At 49.4% G+C, this 22817-nt stretch overlaps 1 protein-coding gene across 5 annotated transcripts in view; it reads left to right on the forward strand.

Annotated features, from left to right (window-relative positions):
• LOC115094425 (diacylglycerol kinase delta-like) overlaps window positions 1-22817 on the forward strand; it is a 305506-nt gene that overhangs the window by 239917 nt on the left and 42772 nt on the right. For all 5 annotated transcript variants that reach the window (XM_029607468.1, XM_029607470.1, XM_029607467.1 and 2 more), the window contains 7 exons: window positions 2020-2122; window positions 13861-14023; window positions 16270-16378; window positions 17602-17741; window positions 18006-18087; window positions 20065-20156; window positions 21225-21324. In XM_029607468.1, the coding sequence (XP_029463328.1) occupies window positions 2020-2122; window positions 13861-14023; window positions 16270-16378; window positions 17602-17741; window positions 18006-18087; window positions 20065-20156; window positions 21225-21324 (789 nt within the window). The remainder of the gene's footprint in view (window positions 1-2019; window positions 2123-13860; window positions 14024-16269; window positions 16379-17601; window positions 17742-18005; window positions 18088-20064; window positions 20157-21224; window positions 21325-22817) is intronic.

The raw sequence follows: 22817 nt of genomic DNA on the forward strand, positions 1-22817 counted from the left end.
CTCCTGACTGCCTCCAGCTTCCCTTCTCCCTCTCTCTGCCTCCCAGTTCCTGCACCCCAGCCCTGTTTCCTCTTATCCCTTTCACTTTCTCTCTGCCATACCAGCTTCTTCCTTCCTTTGTCCAACCCCCTGAGCTTTCTCTCTCAGCCAGCCCCGAGTTATCTCTCCTGCTGTTAGCCCTCAAGCTCCCCTTCTCCCTCTCTCAGTACCCACAGCGCCTCCTTTCTCAGGCCTCGTCAGCTTCCTGCCCTTCCCTCCACCATTTCTGCTCAGTCTTTCAGCCAGGGCCGGATTTAAAATGACGGCGCCCATAGGCAGAGAACCACGGGTGGGAGATTTTGCCCCCAGAAATCAGACAGCAGGCAGGGGGCAGGGCAGTCCCAGTTTTGGGTGCCTTCAGAACTTGGCGCCCTAGGTATGTGCCTAAATCCAGCCCAGCTTCCAGCCTCCCTTCCCTCTCCCCCAACCCACCCCCCACGGCCAGCGTCCTGTACCTCTCCTAACCCGTTTACCTATCAGCACTAACAGTAGCGCAAACCTGGGGACTTCAGTAGGGCTGCATGAGTTGTTTCTGTATCCGTCCTTCTCGGCCTGTGCTTCTTGCTTAAAAAGGAAGCGTAGGCCGTGGAGGAGAGGAGGAGGAGGAGCAGTAGTACTTGTGGGGACAGCACGTGCAGCATTATTTTCGTCCTGGGTGTTCAGTGCTATTCAGAGGCTCAGGGAGCTGCGGGTGCTTCTCTCCTGTCCTGTGATACTGCTACCACTGCAGGCCAGGAGACCGGGGGACTGGAAGGGAGACAAGACAGCTCGGACATGTCTCAGAAGATCCACTGTCTGTATCAGTACCTCTCCCCCCCCCCCCCCCGTCTTCAGTCAGGCACCCAGTCGGTATCGGAGGCACACTAAGAGTGCAGCGTGCACATTCTGGGTATGAAACAGTCTCTTCACTAGGTTGTCCAACTTTTAAAACCTATTTTGAGAGACATTCCGAAACGCGTGCTATGAGCAAAGAGGAGAGCCTCAGAACGCCCCACCGAAATACGTTGTAGGAGATTTTCTGAAGGGCGGCCACTGAAGCATTCCCAGAGTCCAGGGGTAAAAGCCGGACCAAACATTACTGCCTTAAAACCCCCTCCCCCCCTGGCAGATCAATGTCAGTGGTGGCAAACCAGCAGCACGGGGGTGGACACGGTAAGCACGCGCTGCCAGTCTCTGCGATGGCTCCTGCTTTCCTTCCTAGGAAGGGGGGGGGGGGCGCACATCCCCCGCCCTCCTGGCCTGCCACTGCTGTGCCCAGAGCATGGTGACTTGAACCTGAAGGAGAAGAGGGGGAGATGGAGAGGAATAGGGAAGAGAATGAAAAGAATCTAAAAGTAGGCGAAGATAAAGAGGACCCTGGCATGGGAGAACAAGATGGAGAGGTGGGAAGCGAGGAGACAATAGAGATTAAATATGGGAACGGGGGAGGAGGAAGGAAGAGATGGAGCGAGGTAACTGAGGGAGAGGAGAGAGACATGGAAAGGATCTGAGGGAGGAGGTAGATAGAGAGAAGTGGGAAGGGTTCATTTTCAGGGTTGGGACTGAAGATGAAGCGGAACCCGAAAGGCTCATTAGAAAGGAAAGAGAGAGAGGTGGGGAGAAGGAGAAGGAGCTGAAGGGAAAATGAGAAAGGGGGGACTTGAGCAGGGGGGATGATGATGATGGCGGCACAGCTCCTGCATCCCCTTTTTCCTAGATCACCCATGTGCTTTTTGCCTGAAATTCGGTCGTTTCTTTTTTTTTCACGTACGGCCACACTGATAAGCAGGACAAGGATGAGTCCTGCTCATGCGTAAGCAGGACATGGGCCAAAAAAAAAAAAAAAAAGCAAAAACCCAGAGCTTTCCTGTCTGAAACAGGACATCCGACCACCCTGGGGGTAGAAGAAAGAAATGGTGGTGTGTTAAGGAGAGTGAGTGGTCATTTGTCCCAGTTGCAGGTCAGGAGCTGACAGTCCGTCTCATACTTTCTGCTTGGCAGGTTCACGGAGCTTGCAAAGAGCAGCTGGGGAAGAAATGCCCCTTAGGACAGTGCAAAGTGTCCATCATCCCCCCCACCGCCCTGAACAGCATCGACTCAGATGGTGAGTAATTGCGCAGCACAGCTAGCCACGCAGCGAGGAAAGGAAAGACAGACAGACAGACTCACACCTGACTGCATGTGGGAGCAGGTGTTAACCTCCTCTGTGGCTAATCAGGTGCAGACTGGTAGCAGCCTGTCCCAGCCCCAAGGGCTTTGTGGTCAGCAAGGGGAGGAGGGGGGGGAGGGCGGAGAGGGTGGGGTGGTGCATGCACTGTTCAAGAGCAGGGGGTTTCCTTTTCAGCAGGTCACTTAATCCTTCTGCTTTGGTACATCCCTACTGGGGTCAGTTGGCGGAGCGTTGACCCACCCCCATCGTAACATCTGCGCGTTGTCAGTCTCAAGCAAAAGGCCAAGAAAAGATCATCTTCAGCTCACAATTCAGACCCTGCACTTACCTACACTGCCTGCCTTGAGCTTGGGTTGGGCTAGGCGAGTAATTAAATTTGAACTCCAAATTTAAGCAAGAGACTTGAGTGTGACCCTTCAGTTTGCATGGCAGAAGACCCCCGCTGCTCATCCGCTCTGCCCAGTTCTTCTGTGTACACTTCTAAGGGCACATCCCAGCTTCCAGCTCCAGGGTGTGACCACCTGCAAAATTTCTCCTTATCCAGGACAGACATTTTTTTTTTTTAAATCATTTTTATTCATCAAGACACAACACTGCCATAAACAGAATATCAAGACACAATATGCAGTCCAGAACTTGACAATCAATGAAAACCATGTTCAACAGAAACACAAAAGAAAAGTAAAATATCCCTCAGTTGTAGATTAAAAACATATCGCATCATAAATCCCTTTACAATCTTGCACTTCCCCATGTGACTATGCTGATTTTTAATACAAATGTCGACCATATCAACACATCAACATTACTCGTCTTCCTCTATACCATCCTGTCTGCCTCCTTTGTACTCCACCATCCTGGGTAGAAGAGTATACAAGAGCCTCACTTAATTCCCTCTGCACCCCACCTTTCCCGTGGCTTCACTGCAGAGCTCTATAATAATTTAAATAGCCATCAATACCAGCCTGGTCATTGCCCAAACCTCCGGCTTCTTAGGTCCCCCTGCATAGCATGTCAGACAGACCCAGCCAAACGGATGCCTGCATTTCCACTAGGACCTCTGGTTATTATCAAACTTGCAGCCTGACAGACAGACCAAGCTGCCAGTACAGGCCAGAGGAGGAGCCTTGCGGCGGCACACAGCAACGATGCACCCGTGAGACTCAAGATGCAAAGAGGCCCAGTAGCCACTGGCTAAAAAAACAGAAGAGGATCCACAGGCTGCCTGCGGAGCCCAACCCACCGGCAGTGAAGACGAGAGATGTCATCAGAGCCTAACCCACCAGCGGCAAAGAACAATGATGGCCCCCATGGGTCACCAACAGAGCCCAACCCACTTGTGGCAAAGATGAGAGAAGCCCAGTGGCTCTTGGCAGCACAAGAAAATGAGAAACCCGCCTGCCTGCTGAGCTTATCCAGCCTACAGACTAAAAAAAAAAAAAGGGGGAGACAGCCTGATGACAGCTGTGTGAGTGAGACAGAGGGAGATTGTGTTTGTGAATGAGCATGGGTGTACGTATGAGAGAGCATATGTTATGTATGTGTGAGAGAGCATATGTGTGTGTGTAAGAGAGCATCTGTGTGCAAAGGAGCATGTGTGAGCGCTAGGGTTGCCAACTGGTTCCAGATTTTCAGGACAAGTTGACCCGGCCCTGATTTTACTTCATCACCTGCATGGGTTTGGAGTTCTGGTGTTCCTATTGATTTCCCTAAGAAAAGCAAAACTACAAGTTCATGCAGAGAGTAGGGTAAAACCAATACTGGATCAGCCTGTCCTGAAAATCCGGAGCCAGTTGGCAACCCTAAGAGCGCATCTGTGTGGGTGAAAGAGCATGTGTGAGTGCATCTGTGTGTGTGTGTATATATATGAGAGGAGAAAGCTCCCCCGCCCTAATCCATGGCAATCTCAGGGAGACTGGAAGTCAAAAGTTCCCCGGTATGGAAAGTGGGGATTTTTTTACACTTATAAGTTTTCATTATTGGGTGTTATTTGATGTGCTTGCTATTTTGAAATATTTTATTGATGTTTGGGAAATGTTTTATAATTTTGTATGAATTTTTAATTATTGGCTGTTATTTTATTCATCACTTCTTTTGAAATAGTTATTCTTTTCTATTAGCATGTTTTTACTGTCAGTCCTTGATTTTATTATTTTAAGGAGTGTTATTTCTATTTTTCCATTGCACTGCATACAGTTTGGCTTTTGCGCTTTCTAGTTCAGTTTTGGCTACACGTTTCTGTTTATACTTTATGGTCCTTTATTCTGTATTTGGCGAGGGTCTGTCTGTGTGATTGAGGTGGGGTGTGCTGCCAATGTGTAGTTTCTGGGTAAGGATCTATAGCAGGCCGGTTTGTTCTGTTTTCCTATTAGGAGTTGTATTGGTGTTTAGGGTCTGGTGTAATAGGGATTTTACTGTTTGAGGGCTGGCTGTTAGTGATCTTTTAGTATGGAGGGTTAACAAATATTGTAATTGTAATTCAGTTTACTCTGGGCTTTCTGAGGGTAAAGCCCACACCCAACATGCATTGCAATAGGCCCAATATCATTTGTGGTTTTGCTTTTTTGTAGGGTTGAGATATTTTTATCTCAGAAGACTGTGCTTTCAATGTCTTTTATATGTAAAATTGATTATTGTAAACGCACACTTTTTAATTGTGTCTGGTGAGGGCAGGGGGACACGGGCACGAGGCTGTAAAGTTCACCTAGGGGGCCTAATGCCCTTGCGCTGGCCCAGAGAGAGGGAGCCAGACACAGACCCCCACCACTCACCCACCTCCCACTTCTCCAGGGGAAAATGCTGGGGGTAAGGTTCCTGGGAGTGTGGTCCCATAAACAAGCCCTTCAGTACTTTCAGTGGCCACATCGGACACCCCCCATAAACAAGAAACACTGACACCCTGCCATTCCTCTGGGAACTCTGACCCCTGCTTTCCCTCTTCCACAGCATTTGAAATCACCAAAAGGGCCAGATAGAGAACCACCCCCCCCCCCCTTGAGGATTTGGCCTGTGTCGTGCCTTCGGGGGGGGGGGGGAGTTTACCATCTTATCCCTTGCTATAGGCAGCAGATTGCCTTGAGCCACTCCTGCTCTTTTGGCTTATTCCTAAGTCATTTTTGTTGGTTCTAGTGTATTTTATTTCTTATATTATTAACGTTTTGTGGAATAAAAGATGTGCGGCTTTCTTTATGCCTCCTTCCCCACACCTGTTCTTAAAAATCCCTTTCCCCATTCAGGCTGTATTCATGCTCTGCAAGTCATTCTGACGCCAGCCTGGGATTCTGGTGAGGAGGGGCACAGCAGCTCCCCCGATTTACTGAGCTTCATTACGCTGGAAGTGGCTAGGTCATGGTCATTTGCCAAATCTTTCATTTCTCCTGATGGCTGAAATAGAAATCAGAAGGCCAAAAATAAAGAGAGAGATCTTAAGGATTGTGTTGCTTTTAACTGACCAATACATTTTCTTCCAGAATGTTTTGGATTGTGCTGTCGTTTGCCACTGAATATTAAAGTCCAGAGTAGCCTGGCTTCCGCTCATGCTCGGGCCGATTCAGTATGGTGCGCTCGGCTGAGCGCACCTTTAGCCCTGGTTTGGCCACACATTTTTGACGTGCAATTTTTACCCCTTGTATAATGCAAATGCAGGTTGATGGGCCTATTACTGCTTTTCTGTACACCCTCCGACTTAATATCATAGCGATATTAAGTCGGAGGGCCCCAAAATTTAAAAAAAATTACAAATTAAAAAAAAACATTTAAAATCTGCCCGCAGCCCGTGGGTTGGCAGATGGACGCTCAATTTAACCGGCATCCGTTTTCCGAACCTGTGGCTGTCAGCGGGTTCGAGAACCGACGCTGGTAAAATTGAGCGTCGGCTGTCAAATCCGCTGACAGCCGCCGCTTCTGTCAAAAAGGAGGCGCTGGGGACGTGCTAGTGTCCCTAGCGCCTCCTTTTACCGCGGGCCCTCATTTAAATACTCGATCGCGCGCCCAGGAGAGTGGCCTGGGCGCGCGTCGGGAGAGCGGACGCTCGCCTCGGAGCGCTGGCTCTCCCGCGGTTTTTACTGTATTGGCACGTCTGTGAGAGAGGAAGGATGGAATAGGTTGGAGGGTGAGAGGGATGTACCCTTGCCTCAGGGAACCTTGTGCCTATATTATGCATGTGAGGGCGGTGTCTCTGACAGGGCTGCACCCCTGCAGGTGGGCACAGAAACCCTTTGCTTTTCTACCATGTCAGCTTAGTGTCCGTACACCTGCTTCTGGGTTTTGAGGGCCTGATGTCTTTTGAGGATGCAGTGAAACACTGCCATGAAACAAACCGCCTAGCTTCTGCCCACAGAGTAAATTGTGATAGCAGGACTGGGGGTTCTCTGTGATTCATGTCGTTTGCTCTCGCGCTCTGAGCTCCTGCCCAGCATTTACTGCACGTTTCTGCCATCTTGTCTCACATTCTCACTTTCTAAATGCACAGCTTTATGGGCAGGAAATGTATAGGAAGGTCACCGTCACCCCCTGCATGTGGTGGGAGGGGACAGACAGAGAGTGGATTTCCTGTGTTTTAGGATGCAAACAGAGCCGCGCAGTTAGGTGCGATCAGTGGTTTTCTGGCATTCGGCGGGCCTGCAGCAGGGACGGCCATGACCTGCTGTTATATCCCTTGGGAGCAGGGCAATTCAGCATGCAAGTTTCTGGGGGACACAGGCGCGATCCCAGTAATCTTTTTTTTTTTTGTGGGGATGCTTCCCTCAGTGCAGTCGGCACCTTGCGTAGGGGCATCCATAGAGCGCAGCTCCCCAGCCTGAAACTCGCCTGCCATTAAATCCCACCCTATATAATGCGAGTGTAACCGCAGCACCCTCTCAAAGCAGGGCTGTTGCCGGCTCCTGCTGAAATCTGGAAGCCCCGGTTGTTGCAGTCTAACCTTCGGTGAGATAGTGACCTTCAGCAAGGAGGACGCCGGTGCCCATCCTGCACAGCAAGGCCCTGAAACGGACGGGCTCAGTTGCTAGATGGCATCTCCCCCTTCCCCTCCCCCCCCCTTGCTACTTGAATTAGGTAATTTTCATTAGAGTTCGGCTTCATCAGGCAGAGAGCCAGATATTGATGCCTTTCTGATTCCACCGGCCATCCATCAGGAGATTTAATTTACGGCTTAATGTTCTAAAGTGTCCCTTCCAGTTTCAGCATCCTGCACGGGTTGCGGAGCTCTCTCCCTGGCGCCAAGTGTGTTGTCGTGCTTCCTGGGGCTGGCGGATGTATTTGCTGCATTGCGGACAGGGCACAGAGTGTATGCAGCTTCCCTCCCTCGCTGCTCGGGCGTTGACGGGGGGGGGGGTACCTGCAGTGGGTTCTCAGCACAAGGCAGCGGCGCCCCCTCCCCCCCACGGAATCGCATGCAGGGCACGCGTGTGGCACGCGCACACGCGTCGCTCCTGTGAGCACGCAGCGCGCGCGGTGGACCACTTGCGGCGTGCGCCCATCGCTCGTGGACGAGCTTGCACATGCGCGTGCCGCTCGCACGCGGCGCCCAGACTGCCGAGCGTGCGTGAATTCTTCTAGGAGGTGGCACGTCTGGCTCCATTCCCGGGTGCCAAGAAAAAAGAAAAAAAAGCACCTCTCCTCACATTGGGCAGCCTTTAAGAATAAACCGCGGCTGCCCTGGTGCTTTGGAGGAGGCGCCGTTTACCGGTAAGGAAGCATTGCCTGTGACTGGAAGGATTGGCTGCCAGAGGTAATAATTCTCAGCTGCAGGAGGGATCAATCCAAATAGGCCCAGGCACCAACAAAACCCCCTTTCCTTCCTCAGAACGGATATTTCACAAGATGTTTCACACAGCAACTGTTAACTTAAAAGCCTGGTGGGTTTTTTGTTTTTCTTTTTATCCAGGGGTGGAGAAGTGAAGTTTCACAATCACTGCGGTGCCTCCAGGTCCGCAGGTAATTTTTTTTTGTGTGTGTGCGAGCCTGCCAGCCAGTTTTCAAAGGGAAAATTCTCTGCCGGGACATATGTGCAGGGAGTTTAAATGTATAATAAACCTTCCTCTGTGTACTGGGATGGCCTCGGCGCCTGTTCTTTTTTTCCCTGCCCTGGGAAGGGGGGGAGGTAAGATTCAAAGGGGCTTTCTCCTCAGGTGAACGGCCGTTTAGCCACATAGAATCCCTTTGGAAAGGATCCGTAGAGCGCAGTCTTTCAAGCCCTTTCTGCGGGTAAGGAGAGAAAAGAAAAAAAAAAAGAAACATTTTTTACTTGCACAAGTTGGGCCTTTGAATAATTGCCCGACCTGTCTGTGGGCAAACGTCCCTGTGTTAACTTTCACCCCCACGGACTGACGAAGGGGGTCCCGGGGATGGAGGGAGAGGGCAGAGGTTAACCTGCCTGGTTTTGATCATTGCAAGCTACGAGCGTTGTTTCCAACCGAAAAAAAAAAAAAAATTGCCCGCAGAGAAAGCCGGTGCAAGTCTCTGTTGGGAACGTTTCCTTAGGGCGGCCATCGAGACACAACTACCCACGTATAGTTTTTTGCTTTCATTACTGCTGCAAATCCCAAGGGTTTAAAATCCCTCCCCCGGGGTTTACAGCAACCTGCAGAGTCAGATTGTTGCCCCATGATGTATATGTCTGGCTGTGCAGCAGTTTTACTAGCAGTGGGCAGGGTGACTGCTGCTTGAAATGGTCATCATGAAAAGCCCCTGACTGTAACGCCGCATTTCACAGCGACCTTCAGCCAGCCACTTAACCTTCTTCTGCCTCTGCCTGCTTTGGGGGGGAGGGGGAGGAGCCCCCTTCCCTCCCACCTCAAGCTCTGAAAGGCAGAATATAAATTAAATTAGCTAGAAATTAAAACCGCGCGCACCCTCTCCTGCCCCAAGCTGCTGAGCATTTTGGAAGGGTCAGGAGCAATGACCCCGGTCATGCAGAGCGTTTCCTTGTGCAGGGATGAGAGAGATGGAGTCGAGAGAAAAAAAAAAGAGCAGGACATGTTTGGAGGCTGTGATATCGAACACAGTGGGACAAGATACCCAACGGTACCTAATGCAGATAGTCATATACAATAAAATCCGTGCACAACATGTTTTTAAGTCAGTCCGGTAAACGATATGGCACCCTACAAAGTATTCTAGTAGCAGAGCTAGTTCCTCCTAATCCCCCTTCAATTAAAGGCTGATTCTGCTTCTGAGAGCTCTGTCCCAGGCTGCCCGGTGGGGATTGATTTTCTGCAGCAAATGGACAATATCCGTGCAGCGTTCATCATACTCAATTAGCCCCGATGCATCTCTTGTCTCCGAGATGGAGCTGCTGGGAGGGCGCGCGTGCGGGTGGGGAGAGCTGTTGATTAAAAGCTCTGAATCACACCTTCTAAATCAAGCCGGCGCTCGTGGCCCTCTCCGCGGCTGCTGCAGTCACCCGCCAGGCAGCAGCCGGGGATGGACTGCAAGCAAGCAATTTAATTCTCGCCTGCAGAAGGACCCAAACGGTGGGGTTCAGACCCCCTGCCCGGTGAACGAAGTACCCTGCGCACTGCCGGCGGCAGGAGGAAGAGAAGATCCCTACACAAACTATAGATCTCTACACAAACCACCAGTGGACCCCCCCCATCCCACCAGCAGCGAAGGCAGGAAGGGGCCCGTGCACGACACGATCGGAGCAGGAGGGAGCCCGTTCAGCTGCTGCTGCTCCTTCGCCCGTGCTGGCCCCGCGGCATTCAAAAAATCGCGGGGCTAGCACTTCCTGCGTGCTGATTTTTGAATGCCGCAGGGCCAGCACGGGAGAAGGAGCAGCAGCAGCTGAACGGGCTCCCTCCTGCTCCGATCGCGTCATGCGCGGGCCCCTGCTTGCCGTCGCTGCCGATGGGATGGGGGGGGGGGTCCACTGGTGGCGCTTTCTTCCTCCTGCCACCGGCGGCCACGAAGCCTCTTCTCTTCCTCCTGCTGCCGGCAGCAGCTGAATGGGCTCCCACCTGCTCCCAGATGGATCATGCAAGGGCCTCTTCTCGTCCTTAATACCGGTGAGATGAGGGGGGTCCACCGGTGGCCCTCTTTTTTTTTTGGTCCGCCACCGCCTCCCTCCCCCCACCTGCAAGCACCAGGCCTGGGCAGGAGGAAGAGAAAAGGCTTTGTGGCTGCCGGTGGAGCACAGCCCGCCAGCGGCAGGAGGAAAGAAGAGGCCTAGCAGCGGCAGAAGAAGGAAAAGGAAAATTGCCTGCTAATTTTCGTTCCTGTAGTACCACGGATCAGTCCAGACTCCCGCCCGGGCTACATCTGGTTTTGATACGTCCGCTCGAAGTTTTCTCTTTCACAGAATTTTTTCCTACACAGTTACGTCATATCTGAACTATAAGGCACCGGAAGTATCTGCCAGATAGATATTATATGTAAGAGCAGCTTTCTTAACACTGTTTTGCATTTCAATTTTCGAGTTTGTGGTTACAGCTTTTTTGCTACTTGCTTGATCTTTCTCTAGTTCAATTTTACATTCTTCTGCTCTGATAACGTTTATACTGAAGGGACGCAGGGTGAGCACTGTCCTGATATAGGATACCCTTTCAGTTATTCTCTGTCTCCATCTGCTGGACAGGAGGCTCAACCCACTGTCTGGACTGATCCGTGGTACTACAGGAACGAAAATTAGCAGGTAAGAACCAATTTTCCTTTTGTCTGCGATGAGGTATCCTGCTAAGTGTGAAGTTTGTGTAGGGATCTATAGTAGCCTGGCTTGTACTGTTTTCCTAATAGGAAGTGTATTGGTGTTTAGGGCCTGGTGTAATATTTACAGTGTTGCCAACATGCATTACAGTAGCCTAATACCTTATGCATTCCAAGTGTGTTTTTTGCTTTTTTGCAGAGTTTTCTGGTTGGCACACAGCAATGCATGTACAAATAATATATATATGTTGTTGTGATACCTTTACCTCAGAAGACTGTATTTAGACTGTCCTTTTTCCATGTAAAATTAGTTATTATATGCAGAATTTGTAATTTTGGGTGGTGAGTGCAGGAGGGTGTATGCCAAAGCTGTACAAGCTGGAGTCTGCCTTCTGCCCTTGCAACGGCTTGGAGAGAGTGCGCTACACCCGGACCACCCCGTTCACCCATCTCCCACTTCTCCAGGGAGAGGCAGGGAGTATGGCGGGTTTGCCAGCTTCCTAGAAACATTATCACTCTGCCACTCCTCTGGGAACTCTGACCCCTTCTTTCCCCCTTCTGCAACATTTCAAATCTCTAAAGTGGCCAGACTGCATAGAGACTCCCCTCTTGATGATTTGACCTGTGCCGTTTCCTGGCCGGGTGGGGGAGCGCCATTTCATCCCTCGCCTCAGGCAGCAGATTCTCTTGAGCTGCCCCTGGAGCACAGGCCAACGGGATGCTAATTGATTTGATAAAGATTTGTTTTGTAAATATTGTCAGCCAAAAGTTGCAAGCTCAGGTTCCTTCATGTATCCCCAATAAGGGTATCACTTTATCCTGGCACGTTGGAGCATGGGTAAGTCGCAGAACAACATGCAACATTCACAAGTAAATTGGTGACAAAAATGTGGGTAAGTCACAGGTCTCTATATGCTAAGTTAGGCCATGGTTGGAAATGTAAAACTCACAGCTAAGTCACAGGTAAAGATGTAAACTTTATGGGCAGGTCAGGAGTAGATATGTGAAATTAATCGGTCAGTCATAAATAAATGAAAATTTCAAAGGTCATTTGTGGATAAATGTCAAATTTGTGGATCAGTCACTGGTAGACACATATAACTCAGAAGTCAGGGACAAACATGAGATAATCATGTTTGTCAGGGATAAACATGAGAAATCAACTGAAATCACAGGTCAACCTGTAAATTTATGTATGGCAAACCTTATGGTTAGGTCATGGGTCTGCTCTACTTTTCATGTACAGCGGGCAGCTTAGTGTGGTGCTGATAACTAGTGCTGAAAGTTTCTTGAGAAAGCAAAGACGTATTTTATTAGCAGGGATAATATTTAATATGGAAAGTCTGCAGTACAGCGTACTTCTCAGGACACCCTACAGAGAAACTACATGAGTTTTAATTTCAACAGGTTTCCTCCAGTCTGTGTCTCTGGCAAAGGAAACTCTTATATGTTTTCAGGTGTCATTTCTTACACCTTTTTATGAGCGATGAGGAGGGCTGTGAATTATGTGCCGTGTAGGAGAACCGGAGTCGCAGCAGAAGTTTGCATCACCAGTGACTACTGCCTCAACTAAAGAGGAATCCCCTGTTAACTGCACAGTCCTAGATCTGCAGAGCACTTCTAAACTCAGTGCAGTGCCTGGACTGGATTCTGCTATGGGGGACAGGCTAACTAATCTCTAAGACCCAAAGGGGTCACACCCAGATAATGAAAAAAACAAAACAAAACAATCCATTTCAAATCAAAATACATTTTACTGAAGATAAAAGCATTCAGTCTAGCAAAACGGTTGTGAAATACAAAAAGGTAGGGAAACAGTTTATCTCCAAAAGTAATTCCCACACAGTCCCAAAATACAAGGATGTCTTCTCAAACCACTTGAGCACTTAAGCGGGATTCAAGGGACCTCTCCTAGCTCTCCCAAAAGGTGTCTTCCTTTAAACCCTTGGACCCAAGAAAATCCTCTTCTCCCAATCAAAGATGCTAGTAGGCTACCTGGTTGGAAACCTAGTCTCTTAGATGACTTCCTTTAACTCTCCAACCTTGGGTTTCAAAAACCTCCTGAGCATGGATGCAGATGGCTGTCTCTGAGAGAAGAACAAAAGTGATTTCTCAGCAGAGGATGATTCTTCCTATGCCGAGACTGGAACTCTATGAATGAGGAATGTCCATTGGTTGTCGATTATAATGGCAGTATTCACTTACCTGCTAAAGAGACTGTAGGCTAAAACAAAGGTTAGACTTATTTGGGGCTTTCTAACCTCTTTCCCAGCTGCATTCTGGAACCTAGATTTCTACTTATTTCTAACCTCCTTTCTAGGGTTACCACATGGCTCAGGTCAACAGGAGCAGATTGAGAGTTCTGGGTTTGTTCTCTTGTACATCGGAAATAGGATGGGCAATTAAAGTAGAAATGGACCAACTTTTGGACTATTACAATCAAGGTTCAAAAAAGCTGGGGGAAGGGGTTCAGATAGAGGAGGAGGTCTTTCTTGGATATTGATTTGCAATCAGATATAGCCATTTAAGTTAATTAAGATTAAAAAAAAAACAAATTCCGTTGGATTTGTAACTTAATTATTTTTATCTGGATTTGAACAGATTGCTAAAAATCTGATCATGGATCTCTTTCCAGGAAAAGTTCCAGTCGATTTGGCTCATGGCCTCCGCAATCTAAACTTTGGCCAATCACTCGTTTAAAACCTGAGTCATATTGCCCCTGATGACCAATCAGGAGCCCTTACCTTAGCTGTCTCATTGTAAACGTCTATTATCGCTCAACAGAAGGAATCCAAAGTCTGGATTTTCCTGTGGAACAGGTGACATGAGTGTTACTAGTATCTGACATGTTTTGGTTCAGTTAGATTAGTGGTACACAAGTGCTACATTTACTCAATCTTTTCTTGACCTCAGGTTTATGTGTTAACTTCATTTTATTCCGTGCCATACAGCACGGCTCTCGTCCCTTCGTTATCTCAAGTTTTATCTGTTTCTTGATCATTGCTTCTGTGTGGTTTTGATTTCTCCAGGGTTCTGGAAGGCCACATGCCCCCTCTCCTGTTCCAGTCCTCTGCTGGTCTTTGTGAACTCCAAGAGTGGCGATAATCAAGGTGTAAAGTTCCTAAGGAAGTTCAAACAGTTCCTCAACCCAGCGCAGGTCTTTGACCTCATGAATGGAGGACCTCATCTTGGGTAAGCAAGAGGTGGACTTCACGACCCAGTCCTGTTGCTGATGGCATGGGAAAGGGAATGGTGGTCACTGACCTCAGATTATTGCTGTGCTTGATGGTATCTTGCTGCCAATTGGCATGACTGCTTAGTGAAAAGAAAGCAAGGTTTCTTGCTCCAAGGGAAAATAAATATAACTTCTTCAGTGAAAAGAAGAGTTTCTGGAAAGCATTTCCTACCTAAATCAGGGCTTCCCAAATCTGTCCTGGATTTTCAGAACATCAGCTTGGAGAAGAGACAGCTGAGGGGGGGATATGATAGAGGTCTTTAAAATCATGAGAGGTCCAGAATGAGTAAATGTGAATCAGTTATTTACTCTTTTGGATAATAGAAGGACTAACTCCATGAAGTTAGCAAGTAGCACATGTAAAACTAATCAGAGAAAGTTTTTTTTTCACTCAATGCACAATAAAGCTCTGGAATTTGTTGCCAGAGGATGTGGTTATTGCAGTTAGTGTAGCTGGGTTCAAAAAAGGTTTGGATAAGTTCTTGGAGGAGAAGTCCATTAATGGCTAAATTTTACAAAACGCCGCAGCTAGAATTCAAATTTTACAAAACGCCACAGCTAGAATTCTCACTGGGAGAAGTAAAAGGGATCACATCACAGATACTCTCGCCACTCTACATTGGCTACCCATTGAACAAAGAATACAGTTCAAAGCACTCTGCACAATACACAAACTTATCCATGACGAAAAAGCAGAATGGCTGAACACAGCACTTCGAGTCCACGTTCCACACAGAAATTTAAGATCAGCAAACAGAGTACTTTTAACCATTCCATCCGTGAAAACAGCAAGACTTACCCAAGTCAGGGAACGTGCACTGTCTCTGGCCGGTCCCATTTTATGGAACTCCATGCCCCTTGAACTTAGACTCCAGAGTAACCATAAATTTTTCAAAACACAACTCAAAACCTGGCTTTTCAAACTAGCCTTCAACAAAGAGAGTGATGCAAGCAGGTAAACAAGAATAAGCGGACACGTAGCACCAAGCTCTCAAATTCCAGTTACTACTGGAAATTAGCTCACCACTAATTTTAACTGTAGTCAAACCACAGGATACATCGCTATAAACATACAATCCCCAATTGATTTTCTTAATATGCATAATCCTTATAGTAAATTATATTAGTCAATATTGTTTGTTACCGAATAAGTACTGGCACCACCTATGTAAATTATGATCCATATTCACTTTGATATTGGTGCACTATTGTAAACCGTTATGATGGTAAATAACTTAATGACGGTATATAAAAACTCTTAATAATAAATAATAATAATCAAGTTTACTTAGGGAATAGCCACTGCTATTAATTGCATCAGTAGCATGGGATCTTCTTGGTGTTTGGGTAATTGCCAGGTTCTTGTGGCCTGGTTTGGCCTCTGTTGGAAACAGGATGCTGGGCTTGATGGACCCTTGGTCTGACCCAGCATGGCAATTTCTTATGTTCTGAATCTCCTGCCACACTGGTCACTTCTGTCACCCGATGCTACTGCCATCCATACGAAACCTGCCCCCTTCTCTGAGGGGCTTTACAGCCCCATGTGGTGCAGGCAGGTGGGACACAACACCACTGCTTTCCCATGTGAAGATAAGCAGTACATCACCTAGTGTATAGGAGATTAACAAATTTTAAATAAAGATAAAGATATTTTCTCACTCTGTCCGCAGTCACTGTGGCAAGAGACAAAATGGAGTTGCAAGAAAGATCCCAGTCATTGTCATCTTCTTTTGCTCTTATTTCTTATTCTCCTCCTCCATGTGTCGTTCATTCACGCCTCATTTGACTTTTCCACTGCTGCTCTGATAGACACAGCAGGGGAAGGTTAGAGGCCACTCAGGAGCACAGAATTTAAAACTAACATTCTCCCACCTCAAACACAGACAAATGACTACGGAAAGGATTCTTTGTATATAGCGGTATTCTATCAGAGTGTCTGTAATGTAGCAGTTTACATATGATTTTCACATGAGCTAGACTGAAGTTCTGCTCGAGCTCCATGCCCACATGCTTCTGTCGTTCCTGCACGAGATGCACTATAACAGCACAGGCCCTGCTTTAAATACTGACTGAACTAGGGAACAGGCACAACACCTTGGCCATGCTTCTGTGCTTATGTGGGCCCAGCAGGTGCTGCACTTCCAGACACCGCAAGGTGGCTGTCATTAATCAAACTTGCTCCATCCCTATGCTTTGCTTTCAGCTTGCGTCTGTTCCAGAAGTTCTCCACGTTCCGGATCTTGGTGTGTGGCGGGGACGGCAGCGTGGGTTGGGTCCTGTCCGAGATCGACAAGCTGGGATTGCACAAACAAGTGAGTGTGAAAGGGGCATGCACACGCACACACGCACGCACGCACATGCCTCCCTGTATTCCTTGGTGTGCTGCACCAGAGTCTCTAGTGCTAGGAAATGGGCTGAGCAATGCTGGCCATTCACAGCCTGCCCCAAGCTCACCAGCCTAGTTTGTATCTTTCACAAGGGTTTACGTGCCAAAAGATGCAAAACTGGCTAAGCTTGAGTGCTCAAGCAGCCTTTTTGTACTGCTATATAAATCCCTCTTACATACATGGATGAATTTCAGCCTGGCAAGTTTTAAGTTGACCATGAGCTTTAGATCCATAAGTGCTGAGGGGTTTGTTTTGGATGTTGCTATGTCTGTGGACAACCCTGTATAAAACAGGCTGAAGAACCACACATCAGATTGCGCTCCCCAAGAATTTACAGACAGCAGATCAGATCAGTAAACTGCAAGAGGCCCCTGGTTTTTACCTCCCCCTCCCCCTCCGCTGCTGGTAGAGACAGCTGCACAGTACATGCATGCTCTGAGCGGGCGGGCCTTACGCTAGCTTCGTTTTCAAGTTAGGTTGGCAGCGGTGTGGCAGGCGCCTGAATCGTCTTCCACACTGCTCACTGATATCACCCGACCTTAGCCAGACAAACCTTGAGGTTTAAAAATTCCAACGCTCACCGTTGGATTACTTATCCCAGTAAATGTTTAGATAAAACTTACCCGAAGAAATCGAGGTGTTCCAATGCTGGACTAAGTTTATCCAGATGAGTTTAGTCATGCTGAAGAGCTGTCCTAACTCATCTGGATAAACTTACCCGGATACTTTAGAATATATCTGGGTATAGTCAGCGGCATGACTTTACCCGGACAGCCCGAGGCTGAATTTGGACCTATAAGGGGGTCAGTTTTCAAAGGGTTAAAGTGCCTAACTTTGGGAGTTATGCACCTAAATTAGCAACTTTGAAAATTGACTAGGGATGGGTGTCTAAATCTGAGCCTCAAAAAAGTGGGTGGGGCCAGGGGCAGAGGAAGCAAGCTAAGCACCTTTCATTGCTAGGTTCTTAAATGTAGGTGAATCAATGGCCGGTCTAAATTTGGGCCTCCATATCTGAGGTATCTACGTCAGATGCTTGGGCTTTCTTTGAATATCAGCCACCACAGGCCTCACTCAGCCTCTGACAGTGCAGATTATCACTGTTTATCACTTGGGTTTTACTGACCTGCTGTCTGTTGCTTTTCTGCTAGTGCCAGCTGGGGGTCCTTCCTCTGGGCACGGGCAATGACTTGGCCCGTGTGCTGGGTTGGGGGAGCCTGTGTGACGATGACGCTCAGTTACTGCAGATCTTGGAAAAAATGGAACGAGCCACCACCAAAATGCTGGACAGGTAAAAAAAAAAAAAGGGGCCAGGTCGCAGAGCGCAGGATGTGGCCTTCCTGTATCCCGTTTCCATAATGTGAAAACCACTTAACCCTCCTCTCCCTACCCTAGCACAGGAGTCTTTCTGCATCTTGTCACCTAGCCCTCCAGGTTACACCTTAGCACGCCGGGACCAAACTGATTGTGTAACAGAGTTAGCACATGGTGTGCGATTTGGAAGCAGCAGGGCTGAAAATTAGTCATATTTTCTTTTTTTTTTCTTTTGCCTCAGGTGGAGCATTTTGACATATGAGTCACCCAAGCACTCCCCTCCGTGCATCAAGGAAGAGGAGAACGGGGACTCCAGCATCCAGGTACTGCAGTGTGCACAAGCCGCCTCAGCCTGGGGGTACTCCCAGTGCCAGCCTATGGATATTGCAGTGTGCCCAGGCCTGCTCAGGATCTCCACTTCATGGTCTGGGGATGCAGACATCCTCACCTGGGCAGACCATGTGAGGAAAGCTCTGGGACGTAGCTCAGACCAGCACCATAATTTGTAAAGAACTATTATGGGGGAAAAAAAATGGAGCAGCATTTGCAGAAATGTTGGTTACTGCAGTCCCTTAGTGTGTCTGCAGCCCCCTTGGTCTCTCAGCGTAAAATAGCAGTGCTCGCAGACCTAACAGGCTCCCTTTTCAGCCTGCAAACCCAGTTTGTTGTTATCATCTGCACCGTGGCAGATCCCTGCAGTCTCGCAGTGGAAGCTGAGGGTGTCGGGCTCATTTTAATGATGGGCCAGATTTGTTAGTGATATACGTGAAGCGAGCCGGCCTGGGGAGGTAAGGGTGGCAGCCTCCTCCTCCGACGATGCTGCCAGCCTGGGGTGAGGAGCCTCTCTCCCCTTTCCGATGCTACGCCATGCATGCTCCGGGCTGCTGCTCTCAGCTGCCCCCCACCTGACCAGCAGCAGCTGAGGTCAAGGAGTGGGAGCAGTACACTGACGTTCCCCCCAAGGCAGAGGGAGAGAGGGATCTGGAAACCAAAGAAGGGACTGAACGCCCAAGTGAATACAAGAAAAACAACAGTTTCCTTCTGAATTAGAGTTGTAAAATGTCATAGCACAGTGCACTGCTCACTCTCTCGCTGGGGTCCTGCTCATCACAATGGCATCTGAAGCACTGGCAAGGGTTCTTTCAGTGCTCCCACCATGCACTATATATATATCTATATATCTATATATATATTTTTTTTTTTTTTTTTTTTTACTGATGTGTGCTTCCACTATTTCTTTTTGCTGGCCCCTATAGTTCTCTCCACTTACTCTGGACCCTACCCTTCCACCAGGCCACAGCAACCGGTCAAGGTGGGGGCCAGTAACCGTGCTCATGCCCACACTTGCTGGCACCATTGGATTCCAGCGCAGCCTGGGCTAACAGAAATATCTCAGCTGGTGGGTATAGGAGGAGCCAACTGGCTATTGCAGGGAGAGAGAGAGAGAGGGAGGGGGGGATGGGAAGAGGCATGAGGTGGAGGCAGACTCAATTCTCTCCCTCTCCCACACGTGCACACTGCACATTCACACGTACATGCACACTCGCTCACTCACCTCTCCCCCTCTTCCACACGCCCATGCACTCTCTCACACACACACACGTACACTCATTCCCTGTCTTCGATCCCCACGCTGCGGCAGTCTTTTCTCTCCCCAGACCCGCAGGACCAATGCTCCTCTTCTTCTTCTTCTTCTTCTTCTTGCTTCTGCAGCGCAGGCCCCCTGCTGTCCCTGCGCAGGCCCGACGCTGCTGCTCCTCACCCTGCACCTGCTCAGAGGGGCCGGGGCTGCCTGTTTCTAGTTCCCTGTGAGGGGGATGTGGTGAAGCTGCTGCTGCTGCTCTTCCTCCTTCTGCTGCTTGGGGGGCCAAAACTCCTCCTCCTCCTCCTCCTCCTTTTTCTCTGCACGATCCCAGTGCTCCTCCTGCTGTGGACCCGCACTGCTCCAGCCTCTCTTTTTATCCTGGGCCTCCTTCTGCAAATAGGGCGCCCGGAGTTTTTGGCTGGTGGCCCACAGACCGACCATTCACTTGGAATTCTGGGGTCTGTGGGCTAAATCCAGGGAGTTCCCAGATAGGCTCGCAGGAGGCGCCTGTCTAATCCTAGTCTAGGCCTAAACTAGAGACAGAATAGAGAGTGGGGACCTAGAGCGTTCCTACATTTCCTGGTCCGTGTCTATGGCCAAAAAAATTGCTTAGTAAATGAAGTCTGCAGGGTAGTCTGGCCCTGCGGTTTCTACACAGGTTGAAGCAGCCTAGGATCCAATTGCCGACGGTAATTCCTTCTTTCTTGGTTTTCAGACACACATATCCCACTACGCCGATTCTGTGGCCTGCCACTTGGCTAAGATCTTGGAATCTGACAAACACTGTGATGTTATTTCCTCAGCAAAGTAAGTCCTTCTCCCCTGAATGTCTCACCCTCCCCCACCCCCTCCCAAAAAAAAGTTACTGCTTACTTTTGTTGAACAGCATTTGCTGTCCTTCCCTCACTCTTTCCATGAGTGAATGTTATGTCTCCAAATCTCTCTTACGGAGGGTATTGCTTTGGGATTTAGAAATATCTTCCATTTGTCACCAAAACTCTTGGAGACCTCTGCAAGGGACCCAACCCTTCCAACCGTGGTCTTGAGCTCCGTAGCCGCGGACGGGACCAGAATAAAAGCTCGGGCATCGCAGCTCCAGCAGGTGCTGTGGTCGGGGGAGGAGGGCAGATACGATTATCGTAAGCCTTTGTTTTTGAGCTCGGGGCGCTGGCCACGCTAAGAGGGCGGTTTCCAAGCCTCCTGCATTGCTGCCTTTTAACCCCACAGGTTTTGCATCCAGTTTTCAAAGCGGGAGTACAGGCGAGAGCTTTCACTTTAAAAAAAAAAAAACAAACAAAAAAAAAAAAAACCCCGCCCAAGGAAAAATTCCCATGGACACTGGCGCCTCCTTTTTATGTGGCTACTTTTTTTTCACGACTAAAGCAACGGCATGTGCTTTTGAAAATACAAAAGTGGGCGTATCTCTGCAGTTCCCTCCCACCTAACCCCCTACAATGTGCACCTTTTGTACCTGCGCACAGGAAGGGCGATTTTCAAAGAAATGAGCTCTGAGAATTGCCCTGTCCAGTTGCAGCCTGAGACCGTATTTCGGTATCCTGCTGGCCGCTAATGTTTCTTCTCGCTGTGGTGCGCAGTTGGCTTGTACGGGGTGGCGTGAGGCTGTTGGACAGGGCGTATTTGTTGAATAAATTCTCACACGTATTTAATGGAGAGCGGCTTCTCCTGCAGGCTCCAGTGGGTCAGATAACCTCTCTGGGGGATAACCGCTGACTTCCTGGGCATCACAGTGAAGGCCTCCTATCGCTCGCTCCCTCCAAGTCCTGAAGCAGCTTCCTGCAGGCCTCCGTGCTCGCTCTCTTTCTCTCTGTCTCTCTCCTCAGCACTTGTTTGTGGGTTGTGTGTCTTCCCTGCTAGGTTCCTGTGTGGAACGGTGAACGAGTTTGTAGCTGAAGTGGGCAAAGCCTACGAAAGAGCCACAGAGAACAAAGAGGAAGCAGATGCGATGGCCAAGAAGGTAAGGGCTGCCCCTGCTGCACAGACCTCCCATTGTGGACTTTTGTGGGCTGGGGGGGTGAGATTATTGGATTTTTGTTGAGCACTTGCTCTCCTGTAGTATCAGTGTTGAGCCCCTCAAAATATTTAGGGACCAATGCAAACATCTCTTGCTTCCTCACCCCTGCACCCCTCCCCATTTCCTTTACCTCCCCTCCCCTCCTCTTTTCTCTTCATGCCATCACCTCTCCCCCCACCCTTCATCCCCTGCTCCATAATCCTCGTTCCATCAGCCCCTGCCCCACCCACCATCTCCTTCTCCAGTTCTGGTGCCCCCCCCCCCCATCACCCGCACCTCTCCCCAGTTCTTAGTTTCATCATCACCCCCTTTTCCCAGTCACACATTTCCCTCTGCCTCCCTGCTTGGTTCCTTCATTCTGTCCCCAACAATTCATGCTTTCAGGATCTGCTGCTGTTCCTGCAGGCTCTACAGCTCCCCCTCCCTTTCTCACTGAGCCTCTGTACCACCCAGCACATGGGCTTATGGTCCTTCTGTCACCGGGGTCCTCTGCTGCTACCTGCCCCCTCCCACAGTCTTTCTCCTGCGTCTTCTGCCAGGGTATTCCAGCTACCCCCCCTCTGGCTTTCACCACCGAGGAGAGGGGGGGGGGTCTAATGCTGAATCTTTCTGCTGCCACTGCCAGGCCGGGTCATGTTGCTTTCACCACTAAGGCAAGGGCCCCCGAGTCCTGCTCCCACTTCCAGACCAGGGCTAGGAAGGGGATGGGGGAGGGGGGAGCTTCATTGGGAGACTGAGTCCTCCTGTTCCCTGTACGTACCCGGATCAGTCCAGACCGTGGGTTGAGCCTCCTTTCCAGCAGATGGAGACAGACCAAAACTGAAAGGGTATCCTATATGAGGACAGAGCCTACCCTGCAGCCCTTCAGTATTTGTCTGTCTCCAGCAGGTGGATCAGCTCAACCTTCGGTCTTTCCCATGCTGAATCTTGCTGCTTCTGCTGCCAGTTTGATCGGGTGCTGCTGCTTTTGCTGGCACCCGCCAGGCCAGATTCTCTGGCTAAGCCTGCTCTTGTTGTCACTGGGCCTTACTGCTCCTACCATGGGGGAGGGGGGGAAATCCTGCTGCTGCTCCCGCCGCTGTTTCTGCCGATGCCCCTCCTGCTGGACGCGCCCGGCTGGTGCTGGTCTTTCTCTTCTTTCTGCGGCAGCACGAGGAGTTGGCAGATTTGGTGCCAGTCCTCTGCCTCCTGCTGCAACAGACAGAAGGAAGCACGTGGAGGGCGCTTGGCTGTAGTCAAGTCCAAACCGGGGACGATTTAATTCCAGTTGAAGATAAGCTATGCAAATTCAGGGACGGCTCTGCTAACCCGAGGTGGTGGAGGGGAACTGAGAAGCAGCAGAAATTCATTGTGGCCGCAGTGATGATTAGGAGAGGGTTTCAGGCTTAACGGTGTCCTGCAACCGTAGAAGAAATCTGAGATCAATATTTAAGGAT

The sequence above is a fragment of the Rhinatrema bivittatum genome, chromosome 6, assembly GCF_901001135.1.
Source record: "Rhinatrema bivittatum chromosome 6, aRhiBiv1.1, whole genome shotgun sequence".
NCBI lineage: Eukaryota > Metazoa > Chordata > Amphibia > Gymnophiona > Rhinatrematidae > Rhinatrema > Rhinatrema bivittatum.